Here is a 13,484-nt window from a genome sequence, read left to right as displayed (position 1 = left end):
GCTGTCTTTAAAGGGACATTTCACCCCTGGAAGAAACTGACCCAATGGTAATGAAGTTTAGGACTCAATTATTATTATTTTTGTGAATGATCTGTGTTTTGAGATATATAGTAATCTTCGAACATCTCGTGACGTTATTTACGTCACGAGATGTTACATCATTCCTTTCCGCACTACATGTTGTCTCGACGCGTCATGCAGCCAGCGGACAGCCCCCCACCCCCTCCTGCCAGAGATTTTAGACACAACAGAACACAGAAAACAGCCCAAACTGCGCATTTGTTAAATTTGAAGAGTGACGCATTACTTTACCTGAGTTACATCTTCTGATAGTTGTACTTGAATGTTGACATGAAATAATAATCCTGTGTAGTGTTTCACAAGCGCAAGCGTGAAAGAATCCAAATACAACGTGGAGATGGTAAACAAACTGACTTCCAGTGTTGCCAGATATTGTGAAAGAAATAAGTAACCAGGTCTATGAAAACAAGCCCAAAAGAAGATAACTAAGCCAAGAGCACTTTAACATGGGATATTATATATTTGAAAAATGCCGATCTACAAGCTCACAACACGTTGCGATGTTACCCATTGTGAGCTTGTAGATCTGCTATTTTCCAAAAAATCTTGAGGGGAAAAAAGTGCAAAATGTGGAGTATTTTTTAATCGTTTAACAACACATATTTGGTTGGGGCTTCCTGGCACAAGATATAATTTCAGATCGGGGTCCGTGGAAAAATACATGAACATCTTTGAGAACCACTGGTTTAAACAACAATCAAAACATTTGGATACAAGCCCAAATATCAACTACATTTTAGAAAGAAGCCGCTTATAATAAGCAGACATGGCAACACTACCATGCTGTTTCAACGTTGTTGTTGGAGAACCCACCCACACCGCACCTCCCCTGCCACAAGGAGGGGCAGTGCACCAAAAGCATTATGGTCATTGTAGTAATAAGCAGTCCAGTCAAAACCTAGTCAAACACACAGATTTCATTATTTTTCTGGCCATAGGGTGCACATTTTAAATTGTGCTACTGTTATCTACTACAAATACTATTACCATTGAGTTTCTTCCAGGGGTGAAATGCTCCTTTAAGTTATGGTGGCAGGCGCAACAAAGTGCCTTGAATGTTAAATGCTATATAAGGCAAGAATCCCTATAGTGTTCATTAGCAAAACTCACGCACTCACGTGCACGCGCACACACAAGCACATACGCGCACGGCACGCACACATCTGTTTAACGGCAACAATACACCTGTGATCTACAGTATAGTCCACAGTAAAATCGGTACTAATGTAATCAAATGCATCCGCACTAAATGTCACGTCAGTTCACATTCTTAAAACTGATTGATAGACAAGCAGACAGTGATCGATAGATGGACGGATGGATGAATGGCTGGATAGATGGATGGACGGCCGGACGGGCAGGCAGGCGGGCGGGCGGGGGGACGGAGATTACATTGCAAATTCCAATGTAGAAGTCTGTAGCTTGAATATTCTGAGTGCTCAAATCAAATCTGTTTGCCGTTTATTTACGTTTACAGGTAAATCCTATTGAAATACAATATATATTTTTTCAAGTGAGAACTTGATTGAAAGTCAAAGTAGCAAAAGTAGCAGATCTACAAGCTGAAAACGAGTCACTTCGCTCCGTGTTTCGAGCTTGTAGATCTGCTACTTTTAATACTTAAGTGTGATGCTGTAGTGTGATCAATTAGGACATTCATTTACAACAAAACAGAAAAAGTTTAAATATGGAGATAAGAGGTTTCTGCCCGACAGCAACGATATGAATGATCGACATACATGCACGTGTACACACATCCATGTACTATTTGGTGCCATTTTCACTGGTAGCTATGGAGAGTGGGAGTTTACATTGCTTTGGCAATGTAAACACATGTTTTCTCAGGCCAATAAAGCTCCATTGAATTGAATTGAAATTGAGAGAGAGGAAGAGAGACATATGATGGAGCAGAGAGAGAGAGAGGAAGAGAGACATAGGATGAAACAGAGAGAGAGAGAGAAAGACAGACATAGGATGGAACAGAGAGAGAGAGGAAGAGAGACGTTGGATGGAACACAGAGAGAGCGAGAGAGAGAGGAAGAGAGACATAGTATGGAACAGAGGGAGAGAGAGAGAGAGAGAGAGAGAGAGGAAGAGAGACATATGGAGAGAGCGAGAGAGCGAGAGAGAGAGAGAGACATATGATGGAACAGAGAGAGGAAGAGAGACACATAGGATGGAACAGAGAGAGAGAGAGAGGTAGAGAGACATACAGACATGTAGGATGAGAATAGCCAGTTTGTCGGTATCTGCAATTATAACACGGCCCAGAGTCGCATGCAGCCCACCACCGGGGCCGACCGCTTTGTTGCTATAGTAACCCATCCCTCCACACATTTTTTTGGCACCGGCTGGTATCAAACCAAGCAGCGGTGTATCCCTTTCTCTCTCTCTCTCTCTCTCTCTCTCTCTCTCTGTCTCTTTTTTGCTCTCTGCCACTATATCTCTCTATCGCTTTGTGCCCTCGCTCGAAGCCCTATTGGGTTTGTGCATGCGTATGTGTTTGTGCGTTCGTGTGCACGCGTGTGTGTGTGTGTGTGTGTGTGTGTGTGTGCGCCTGTCTGACGGTGTGACTGTGTTGGGGCTTTTGACTCGGGGCTCCAGTGCTAGTCTCATCTCAGACAAGGGAGCATTCTCAGCTTCACAGGTAAATGCAAAGCTTTTTACTGTTTCAGATTATGATATATTTTTTAGTGTGCACATGACGTAGACGTGTGTGTGTGTGTGTGTGTGTGTGTGTGTGTGTGTGTGTGTGTGTGTGTGTGTGTGTGTGTGTGTGTGTGTGTGTGTGTGTGTGTGTGTGTGTGTGTGTGTGTGTGTGTGTGTGTGTGTGTGTGTGTGTGTGTGTGTGTGTGTGTGTGTGGATGGTGGGGGTGTAGTACCGCCTAATTTATGCACGGTTGCGAGCCGACGTCGCACACTGAAAAAAGCAGATAGCAGATCGTTGCTGTCGGGCAGAAACCTCTTATCTCCATATTTTAACTTTTTCTGTTTTTTTCCCGTAAATTAACGCCCTACTCGATCATACTACAGCAAAAGCATCAAAGTAGCAGATCTACAAAGCTTGTAGATCTGCAACTTTGCTGCTACTTTTGAAGACAAGGTTTTTGAGACAAGGTTTCATAAGTGTAGTATAAATCAGGCTGGCAGCAGGGCTTCAAACAGGGGTGCAAATGCAGGGTTTTTTCCCTATACGGTACAACATGGCCTATTTAATGCATGTGACTTAACCCTTTAACACCTGAAGCCTACATGTCTCCTAAATCTCAGCAGTATTCTGAAAAACGTATGTTTCTATATCAGTGGTGTTCCATCTTTTTCATGTCAAGGACCCCCAAAATGATATGTATTTGGCCGCGGACCCCCATCAAAATGTTTTGTTCCAGGGACCCCCCAGAAGCAAAGATTTGAGTTACAAACGTTCGCTTTAAAAATATATATATTCAAAGATTTGAGTTAAAAATGTTCGCTTTAAAAATATATATATTCAAAGATTTGCAAACATTTTCACGATTTTTCAAAAATAGCAGATCTACAAGCTCGTAGCGCGGCACTCGGTGCCGCGCTATGAGCTTGTATATCTGCTATTTTTGAATAGCCCAAAGTGTAAAATAATGCTTTTTAGCTCAAATCTAAAAATGACACAGTTCCAGGTCTTAATGGGTTAACTCCCTTGTCAACACGCACGGTAGACGGGCTGTCAGAGACTTGTCTTGATAGTGTCAGAGGAAGTGCTGAGGGGACCAGACCAGACCAGACAGACGTGCCTATACAGTGGCTGTCACAGCCATAGAGAGACAGAGGGACTCTTTTATTTTTAACCACTTAAACCCCAGCATCCTTTATGGGGGGGGGGGGGGGGCTTTCATAGAAAATAGCAGATTGACAAGCTTTCGGATCGGCTATTTTCAGTGAAAGCTTTTCCCACAATAACGCAAAACAGAAAATACACTAGTTTTGAGCCCTGAGGGACTCCGGTTACCCGTATGGGGTTTAAGTGGTTAATTTCGTTTTCTTTTCTTTGCCTCCGTTGTGCCATTTGGGTTTGCCTGCCTAGTGCCAGAACATCATTGTTTCCTTGAGAGTGTGTGTGTGTGTGTGTGTGTGTGTGTGTGTGTGTGTGTGTGTGTGTGTGCGCGCGCGCCGCGTGCCCGCTCGCCCGCCCGCACGTTTCTGTGAGAGAAATTGCTGTCTCATTGAACCCATTGCCCTTGTAGAAGCTATACTCTGTGACGTGTGCCAGCGAGACACAGCCTGTGCGTGTGCACTGTGTGCCTCCAGGTGTGTTTGCTCTTGCATGTGACTGCCTTTATAAGAGTGTGAATCTGTGTGCTGGTGGGTATGTCACACAAGTGTGTCTGTGTGTGTGTGTCTGTGTGGGCATAGTTGCGTGCGTGCTGGCGCGCTCATGTGTGTGTGCGTGTGCATGTGTGTCTGAGACAGACAACTCATCAGGATTCAGGGCACGTTTGTCTGTCAGGCACACGGCTGCAAGGAGGGGGTGGGGGACGATGGAGATGGGAGTGACATGGTGGTAGTGGCTGGCAATGTTGCCATGTCTGCTTATTATAAGCTTGTAAACTTTGGGCATTTTTTCTGTAAAGTCGCTTGTAAATTTTGGTTGTTGCGGGTTTGCGTTTTTTTGGGCTTGTTTCCTAGATGTTGTTTAAACCAGTGGTTTTCATGTCAAGGACCCCCCAAGCAGACCCCTCATCATAACATATTTTGTGCCAGGTAGCCTACCCCCGTACCAGATTTGTGTTGTTAAAATGTTTCAAAAACATTCAACATTTGTACATTTTTATTAATAGCAGATCTACAAGCTCACAAGCGACGCAGCTATTTTCAAATATCCGATGCATATAGGTTTGAAGTGCTCATGTGGCCTGTAGTCGCTTCTTTTGGGCTTTGGGCTGACCTGGTTGCTTATTTCTCTTCTAAAATCTGGCAACACTGGTGGCTGGGGCTGAGGCTCAGGGACAGACAGGAGGGGGTTGGGGACGAGGTGATGGAAGTGACATCATGGCTCAGGGACAGAAAGGCGTTGTTGGGGACGAGGGGATGGAAGTGACCAGTGTTCATTTTGTCGACTGAAACTATGACGAAAAATGCTGGTCGACTCCCTTTTTTCACTGACGAAAACTAAATAAAACTAAGCTATGATGACTAAAACTAAGACTAAATATATTGACAATTTCGTCAACAAATAAAAACAAGACTAAAATCAAGTCATTTTATGTTTGGTTGCGCTCTGAAAATAGCCGATCTATAAGCTCACAAGGCGTCGCGCTGCGACACGTTGTGAGCATGTAGATTGGCTATTTTCAGCATGCAACCAAGTGTAAATTCAGCCATTAAGACATTTACGACGCCATCAAGGCCTGGCAAAATATATATTTTTTGCAGACAAAATCAACTGTAGATTGACTAAAATCTTATGATATTTAGTCGACTAAAACTAGACTAAAACGAAGACATTTCAGTTGACTAAAATATGACAAACAGATGGAAGTGACATCGTGGCTCAGCAGTGGCGTGCACAGACATTTTGAGGGGCAGGTGCTCAAGTAAAAAAAAAAGGGCACCTTGCGCGGCGCGCGGAACCGCCGGCTGCCTTAGTAGTGTGAGATTTATAGAAAAAAAATGCAACGAACATTTTGGGGAATTGTTAATATATTAGAAGCTTTTAATCCAGAATTGATCGATGTCCCCATGGGGCTACATACTGTAAACCAGGGGTCTTCAACGTTTTCAGGCCAAGGACCCCCCTAGCTGAGAGAGAGATGAAGCAGGGATGAAGCATATACCTCTTTGCCAAAAATAGCTGCGAGGCGTTGTGGGCTTGTAGATCGGCTATTTTTGGCTAAAGTTCTCCTCAGAAAAGGGATGCTAGGTTTCGAGTGGTTATGGTAAAAAGAAAAATCCTATCACATAAAGATTTGGCGGACCCCCTGTAGTAACTCTGAGGACCCCCTAGGGGTCCCGGACCCCCTGTTGAAGACCCCTGCTGTAAACTGAAAAGTGCCCTTTTTTTTCAAAAGGGCACTTCTGGTCAAGAGGCCAAAGGGCAGATGCTCGAGCACCACCTAGAGTCTATCTGTGCACGTCCCTGTGGCTCAGGGACAGAAAGGAGGGGGTTGGGAGGACGAGGGAGATGGAAGTGACATCATGGCTCAGGGACAGAAAGGACAGCTGTATGAGAAGTATAGGGACCACTCCAGGGCTATGGCTCTGAGATGAAGGGGACATGACCGGAAGAGTGGCATTAAGGGACAAGAGAGAGGACAGCAGAGGGCATTTTCTCCAAGTATATATCGTCCCTCTGTCGGGTGGAAACCTCATAATTATGTCCAAAACTGTTACTTTTCATGATTCAACTTCAAAAATGGCAAAAGTAGCAGATCTACAAGCGTTTGTGGATCTGCTAATTTTGATGTTTTTGTTTGACACTGTAGTATGTAGGGCGTTAATTTACCAACAAAAATACCATATACAATACTCATTTTCAACATTAAACCAGAGATTTTTGGGGGGATCATGTGATCATTCGATATGTAGATAATTTATTTGTTTTTTTTCTTGTTTGACCTCCTCTCCCCCCTTGACCCCCCCCCTCCCCCCCTCTTCCCTTTCTTTCTTCTATGGAAATAACGATGCGATAAGAAATGTGCACGAAAACCAATTTCACCCACTTCTTTACTTCTGTAAACCTGGGATGTGACAATAAAGCTACTGATACTGATCATGTACATTCTGCCGATGTACGTACTCTTTGGCTCCGCCCCCTTGGCAACAACGCGACTTGAATATAAAATTAAGACTCGTTTGAGCCTTTTCAGCCAATTAAGTTATATTGTGTGCAAGTGCCATGTCTTGTGAAACAGAATATATCGTTGCTGTCGGGCAGAAACCTATCATCTCCATATTATTTTTGTTTTTTTCGTGAATATAATCATATGCCATTATGAACTACTAAGATTTACGTGCACAGTGATTATTCATATTCCTTCATGTATCTCCCTTTGATAAACATTTGTTGGTATTTTACTTTACTTGAATATTGCCATTTTTGTGAATACTTTAAACCAGGGGTCTTCAACGTTTTCAGGCCAAGGACCCCCTAGCTGAGAGAGAGATGAAGCAGGGACCCCCTCTATATTTTATAAAATTGTGATTCTTTTTTTCTTCTGTTTTTTCTACACCAAACCTCTTTGCCGATCTACAAGCTCACAACGTGAGCTTGTAGATCTGCTATTTTTGTCTAAAGTTCTCCTCAGAAAAAGGATGCTAGGGTTCAAGGTAACTTAAGAGTAAGGTAAGGTAAAAAATAAATCATATCACACAAAGATTTGGCGGACCCCCTGTAGTAACTCTGAGGACCCCCTAGGGGTCCCGGACCCCCTGTTGAAGACCCCTGCTTTAAACTTCTACTCCATTACATCTCAGGGGCACATCTTTTACTTTTTTACTCCACTACATGTATTTGAAAACTTCAGTTACAAGTAGGGATGTCCGATATTATCGGCCTCCCGATATTATCGGCCGATATTAGCATAAAAATTGATATCGGGAAAATATCGGTATCGGTTTTTGAAAAAAAAAAAAAATTTTTTTTTTTTTTTTTTTTTTTTTGCTTTATAAATAAGTTACAGGAGTTCTTACTGTATATGGTGTGTGTGATATGAAATTTGAGCTTACCCTAATCACAATAATCCACGCATATATCGGTATCGGTTGATATCGGTATCGGTAATTAAGAGTTGGACAATATCGGTATATCGGTTATCGGTAAAAAAGCCAATATCGGACAACCCTAGTTACAAGTTCCTTTGCAGATTTAGGTTAATATTATTACAAAGCATATACCACTTAAGCACTATTTTATATTTGGCTGTTATTCGAAAGAGCCGGTCTACAAGCTCACACAGCGCGTCGCATCGGCAACACGTTTTGAGCTTTTACATCGCATATTTTCTAAATTATTACTCAAGCACAGTGCTCAAGAAAATGTACTGTGTTACTGTCCACGACTGCATGCTGTTGTTGCACTTCAGTATGTTTGCTTATCGTCTCTGTCGGGGTGGAAACCTCATACTGTACAGCATAGATATTCAACTGGCGGCCCGCGGGCCACGTGCGGCCCGCGAGGAGCTTCCTTGTGGCCCCTGGTCATATTCAAAAAAAAAAAAAAAAAAAAAAAAATTTTTTTTTTTTTTTTTTTTTTAATTTTCATAATTATTATTTATTTTAACTTTGATTTATGTTATCAAAGTTAAAACAGTACAAATTATTTATCCTTCATTAGTTCTTGAAAGGCCATCTTTCATTGGAACTTAACTTAGAACCTTAAATAGAACCGAATTAGACCCGAAAAAAGGTTGATTTATATTGGTCAAATAGAACCGAATTAGACCCGAATTAGACCGAATTAGACCCGGAAAATTTCGCGCGCGTGCGCTTCGCGCACGCGCACATGCACGCGCACATGTGCGCACATGCACGCGCGCTGCGCGCGCGTGCATTTGCGCTGTGTGGCCCCCGACTCCAAGTTATTTTACAGTTGTGGCCCCCTGCCTAATCTAGTTGAATACCCCTGCTGTACAGTATGTCCAAGACTGTTACTTTCCAGGATTGAAAAAGTAACACGAGTAGCAGATCTACAAGCTCAAAACGTGTCGCTTCAGGCCACGTTTCGAGCTTGCGGATCTGCTACTTTTGATGCTTTTGTGCGACGCTGTAGTGTGATCAAGTAGGGCGTTCATTTATGAAAAACAAAACACAAAAAGTTCAAATATATGGAGATAAGAGGTTCCTACCCCGACAACAAAGCTATTATAGACACTTACTAATAATACTGGTCTACTGTGCTTGTGTGCTGACTGGAAAATGGCTCATTTTGAGTGGGTGAGTGGGTGAGTAGGAGGTGCTGAGTGTTCCCAGAAGGTTTGTGTGTGTGTGTGTGTGTGTGTGTGTGTGTGTGTGTGTGTGTGTGTGTGTGTGTGTGTGTGTGTGTGTGTGTGTGTGTGTGTGTGTGTGTGTGTGTGTGTGTGTGTGTGTGTGTGTGTGTGTGTGTGTGTGTGTGTGTGCGTGCGTGCGTGCGTGCGTGCGTGCGTCCGTGCGTGTGTAACTATACTTGCACCAAACGTCCCCACAAGTATTGCATAATATAAGAAATAGATATTGTGAGGACCATTTTCTTGGTCCTCACAAGAGAAATTGTTATTTTATGGTTGAAAAATTTTTTTTAGAGATACGTTTACAATTAGAAAAACATTCAGGTTGGGGTTAGGTTTAGGATTAGACCTTTAGAGGTCTAGGGGGTTGGGGTTAGATTTTCCCCTATTTTATACTTTTTGTTGTGCAGCGATGTCAAACACCGGAAAATAGCCGATCTACAAGCTCACACTCTGAAATCAATCATAAAATCGGCTTCCTGAAATATTGATGTCCTCACAAGTATAGTAATACAAACGTGTGTGTGTGTGTGTGTGTGCGTAGGCACATTGTGCGTGGTGTGATGTGTGTGGGTGTTATATACACAGTAAAATGCTCTGTGAGAATTTTAACCCATTTGTAAATGTAAGCAAATGGACTAAATAATAATAATAATACATTTTATTTGTAACGTTACATTTTCACAGATCTCAAAGTACTACAGGGTTTTAACCACTTAAACCCTATTACGGTTGACCGGAGTCCATCAGGGCTCTATACTAGTGTCTTTTCTGTTTTCTGTTATTGTGGGGAAAGCTTTCGCTGAAAACAGCTGATCGACAAGCTCGACACGGTGTGAGCTTGTCGATCTGCTATTCCCCACAAGCATATAGGTATGTACAGTACAGTATTTTGTTGCTGTAGGGCAGAAACCTTTTATCTCCATAATTTCTACTTTTTATGGGTTTTGTTTTAGTGAATTAATGCCCTATATATGATCAAGTAGGCATTAAATCTACATAAAAACAAAAAGTTAGAATATGGAGATATAAGGTTTCCACCTGACAGTAACGATATGTGTGTGAGGTGGGAGGAAAATGATCCTATGGCAACAGAACAACAAAAGAGCTATGTTTTCAACCAATCCCGCATAACCACAGTGTTGCCGTGCAAATCGTTGCTGTCGGGCAAAAAAAAATCTTACACGTATCTCCATATAATGTTTTGTGTTATGTTTTTTTGTAAATTAACGCCTTACTTGATGATACTGCAGCGTCACACAAAAAAAATCAAACGTAGCAGATCTGCAAGCAGATCTATGAGCTTGTCGATCTGCTACTTTTGCTATTTTTGAATTTAAATCCTGAAAAGTAACAGTTTTGGACATTTTTGGACAAGCTAACACATTCTTACACACGCACACACACACGTGCACGTGCACACACACACACACACACACGCACGCACACGCACACGCACACGCACGCACACACACACACACACAAACACACACACAGATATTGCAGATGCCAATATGATGACCGATTATTTGTGCATTCATAACTTTTTAACCAAAATATCACCAGTGCCAGTGAGGGTTTAGCCCGGGTCATGAGCTCTGCCCTATCCTGGACCCAGTGAGCTGTTAGGGTTTAGCCTAGGTTGATGAGCTCTGTCCTGCATGGACCCAGTGAACTGTGGGTTTAGCCTGGGTTGATGAGCTCTGCCCTGGACCCAGTGAACTGTGGGGTTAGCCTGGGTTGATGAGCTCTGTCCTGCATGGACCCAGTGAACTGTGGGTTTAGCCTGGGTTGATGAGCTCTGCCCTGGACCCAGTGAACTGTGGGTTTAGCCTGGGTTGATGAGCTCTGCCCTGGACCGTTGTTGACTCAGGCCACCAGTCACTTGGCTCCCGATGGCTTTTTAATTGACTTTCTGTGGCGGCTTCCTTCAGCGAAGCCACCGGTTTCTATGGTGACACTTGGCTCTAGCGTTGGCCGGTAGGTCTGCATGAGATAGAACGATACATGCTGCGGTACAGCTTTTTATCTCGACCTGGTTGACGACAGCCAACGTACAAGATCAAACTGTGTCATCTGTGTGTCATCTGTTTTTTTCCTCCCTGTAGTAGTCTGTGTTAACAAAGGATTAATTGTGTGTGTGTTTGTGTAGAGCAAGTGTCAGCGCGGATTGTTCAAGAAGTGACAGCAGAGGCGGTGGCAGTGCTGAAGGGAGAACAAGAGACTCACGCTGACACGGCTAAAAGGCTGCCCACAGGTAGACAGTACACACACACACACACACACACACACACACACACACACACACACACACACACACACACACACACACACACACACACACACACACACATAAGCACACATCCATGCGAACACATGTGCACGCATACAGGCAAAACAAATAATAAAATCATACATTTTACAAGTTGGGATGACCTGGTTTGTTAGTACCAATCCACTGTAGGTGGTTGACGCCTCTCACATTTTGAGAATCTTATGAACCTTAGCGTCCCTATATTTTGGGGTGAACATTCAGCAAAAAAATTATAGCCTATCTGGATTGGTTATTTTCACGTCTGTAGCCTGTCCTGGATAGGAGTCTCCGGACGTATTTGGTGTAGAAGGGGAAAAAAGAAGCGGGCGAAGTAAAGAGCCCTGGGGGACCCCGGTCAATTTACAATTTAGGCATTTAGCAGATGCTCTTAATCCAAAGTGATTTACAGTAAGCAAGGTGAACACAAGGTAACACATCAAATGCTTATAGACAGTGTAGTGCCTCAGTAATCTAGGATCGTAGGTAAACCAAGAACCTATCATCAGTCTAAACATTATAATAATATAAAAAAAAAATATATATATGTACATTGAAACTACTGTATACAAACTATAGGATGCCAGGTCAACAAACGAACCTGGCATCTGTCTAAATAACTAATTACATTTTAACCTTTGCATAAGACTGCATGATCGACAACACGGTCAACTAAGTATATTGGGTTTAAGTGGTTGAACAACCTTCGGCCGCCGGCTCATTTGGGGCCATGCACGTCGGGAACTGTTTACTGTACATATTTGTCTTTTTTGTATTACTACTAGTATAGATTAACTGTGGACCTGCCCACCTGAGAGCACAATCGTCGGTTGACTCTTTTAAGCAAAGAATTTTGTTTAGCTACTCTGGTCTTACCTCTAGGCTTTATGACCTCATGTTTTACATTTTTTTGTTCAGTCTCTTCATTCATAAACATTTCCCCAAATGTACTGATGTCAAAAGTACAATATCTGTCCTTGAAATGTACTGGAATGAAAGTCATAAGTATCCAAAAATACTAACCCTGCCTCAAGTAATTAAGGACAGATACTCAAACAATGAATTTAAGTACAGTACTCAAGTAAATGTATTTAGTTACTGTCCACCACTGCATTCGCTGCATTACGTAAGGAGAAAAAAAAACACAATGAAGCAGCAGCATTTTCAGTGGAGAAGCATTTTCAGAGTTTTTTTTTTGCTTTTTAGCAGACTAACGCTTCATTTAGGCCTTTCTCCTCGGGATCAAACTCCCCTGCTGGTGCAGTTAGTCAGCAGAAAACCCCCTATTATTGTATTCACCGCTCGCCACTCCACACACTGCCTGTCAGAGCAGCTCAACGGATTAGAGCCGGCGGGGGGAGCTGGCCATGGCAGAACGCTGATGATGCCTGCACCGTACCGCAGTGGTTCCCAACCTGTGAGGGGGGTCCCCACATGATGTTGGGGGGTTTACTGTTGAGTGTTTTCTCACTCAACAGTAACCAAACCAACATACAGTATAAGTGTGTACAGGCCAGGGTATCTGCAAATTTGTAAAGTTACAATGTAATGACTTTTAAGACCCTTCTAATGCCAAATTGACAAATATTATAAGAAAGAGGCATACATTGTAGGCATGTAACGATTCACTCAACTCACGATACGATTTGAATCACGATACTAGGTTCACGATACGATTTTTCGGTTTCCGAACGCAAACCAACAATTTTTTTTGTTGATTATTTCTCTTACATAAATCCAGTATTTTCTTCTCTTCATTTTTTTTATTAGTCAGTTTTATCTTATCCTCTTTTCAATACAGTAGCAAATGACTTACAAAGATCCGGTATTTTCTTCGATTTTTTTTATCGATTTTAATCAATTTACGATAAATTGTTTCACTGACCCAGTGTGCAAGGGTCCTTTTGGAACCCTGGTGGTAGGCCCCGGACAGAAATGCTCACAGCTGTCCCTCCCTTCTCTCTCTCTCTATGTAGTTGAAGATACGACCAACTTGCCCCCGTCACCTCCACTCTCGCCTGCCGCAGAACACTTAATTGGCCCCCTGGAACGAGGTAGGACCCCCCTCATGAGCACTGTGTGTGTGTGTGTGTGTGTGTGTGTGTGTGTGTGTGTGTGTGTGTGTGTGTGTGTGTGTG

General features: G+C 42.8%; 2 protein-coding genes across 2 annotated transcripts in view; both read left to right on the top strand.

The window, feature by feature from the left end:
* Window positions 1-13,484, top strand: part of map2 (microtubule-associated protein 2) — a gene marked incomplete at its 3' end in the record, with an annotated part of 94,577 nt that overhangs the window by 31,535 nt on the left and 49,558 nt on the right. The window contains 2 exon segments of the mRNA XM_084084275.1: window positions 11,188-11,292; window positions 13,323-13,400. Coding sequence (XP_083940401.1) covers window positions 11,188-11,292; window positions 13,323-13,400 — 183 coding nt within the window.
* LOC311065227 (mast cell protease 4-like) overlaps window positions 1-13,484 on the top strand; it is a 147,359-nt gene that overhangs the window by 104,928 nt on the left and 28,947 nt on the right. The window lies entirely within an intron of this gene.

The sequence above is a fragment of the Gymnoscopelus microlampas genome (genome assembly GCF_963454915.1).
Source record: "Gymnoscopelus microlampas genome assembly, chromosome: 17".
NCBI lineage: Eukaryota > Metazoa > Chordata > Actinopteri > Myctophiformes > Myctophidae > Gymnoscopelus > Gymnoscopelus microlampas.
The sequence above is the reverse complement of the archived record's forward strand: the minus strand, read 5'-3'. Positions and strand labels throughout refer to the sequence as shown.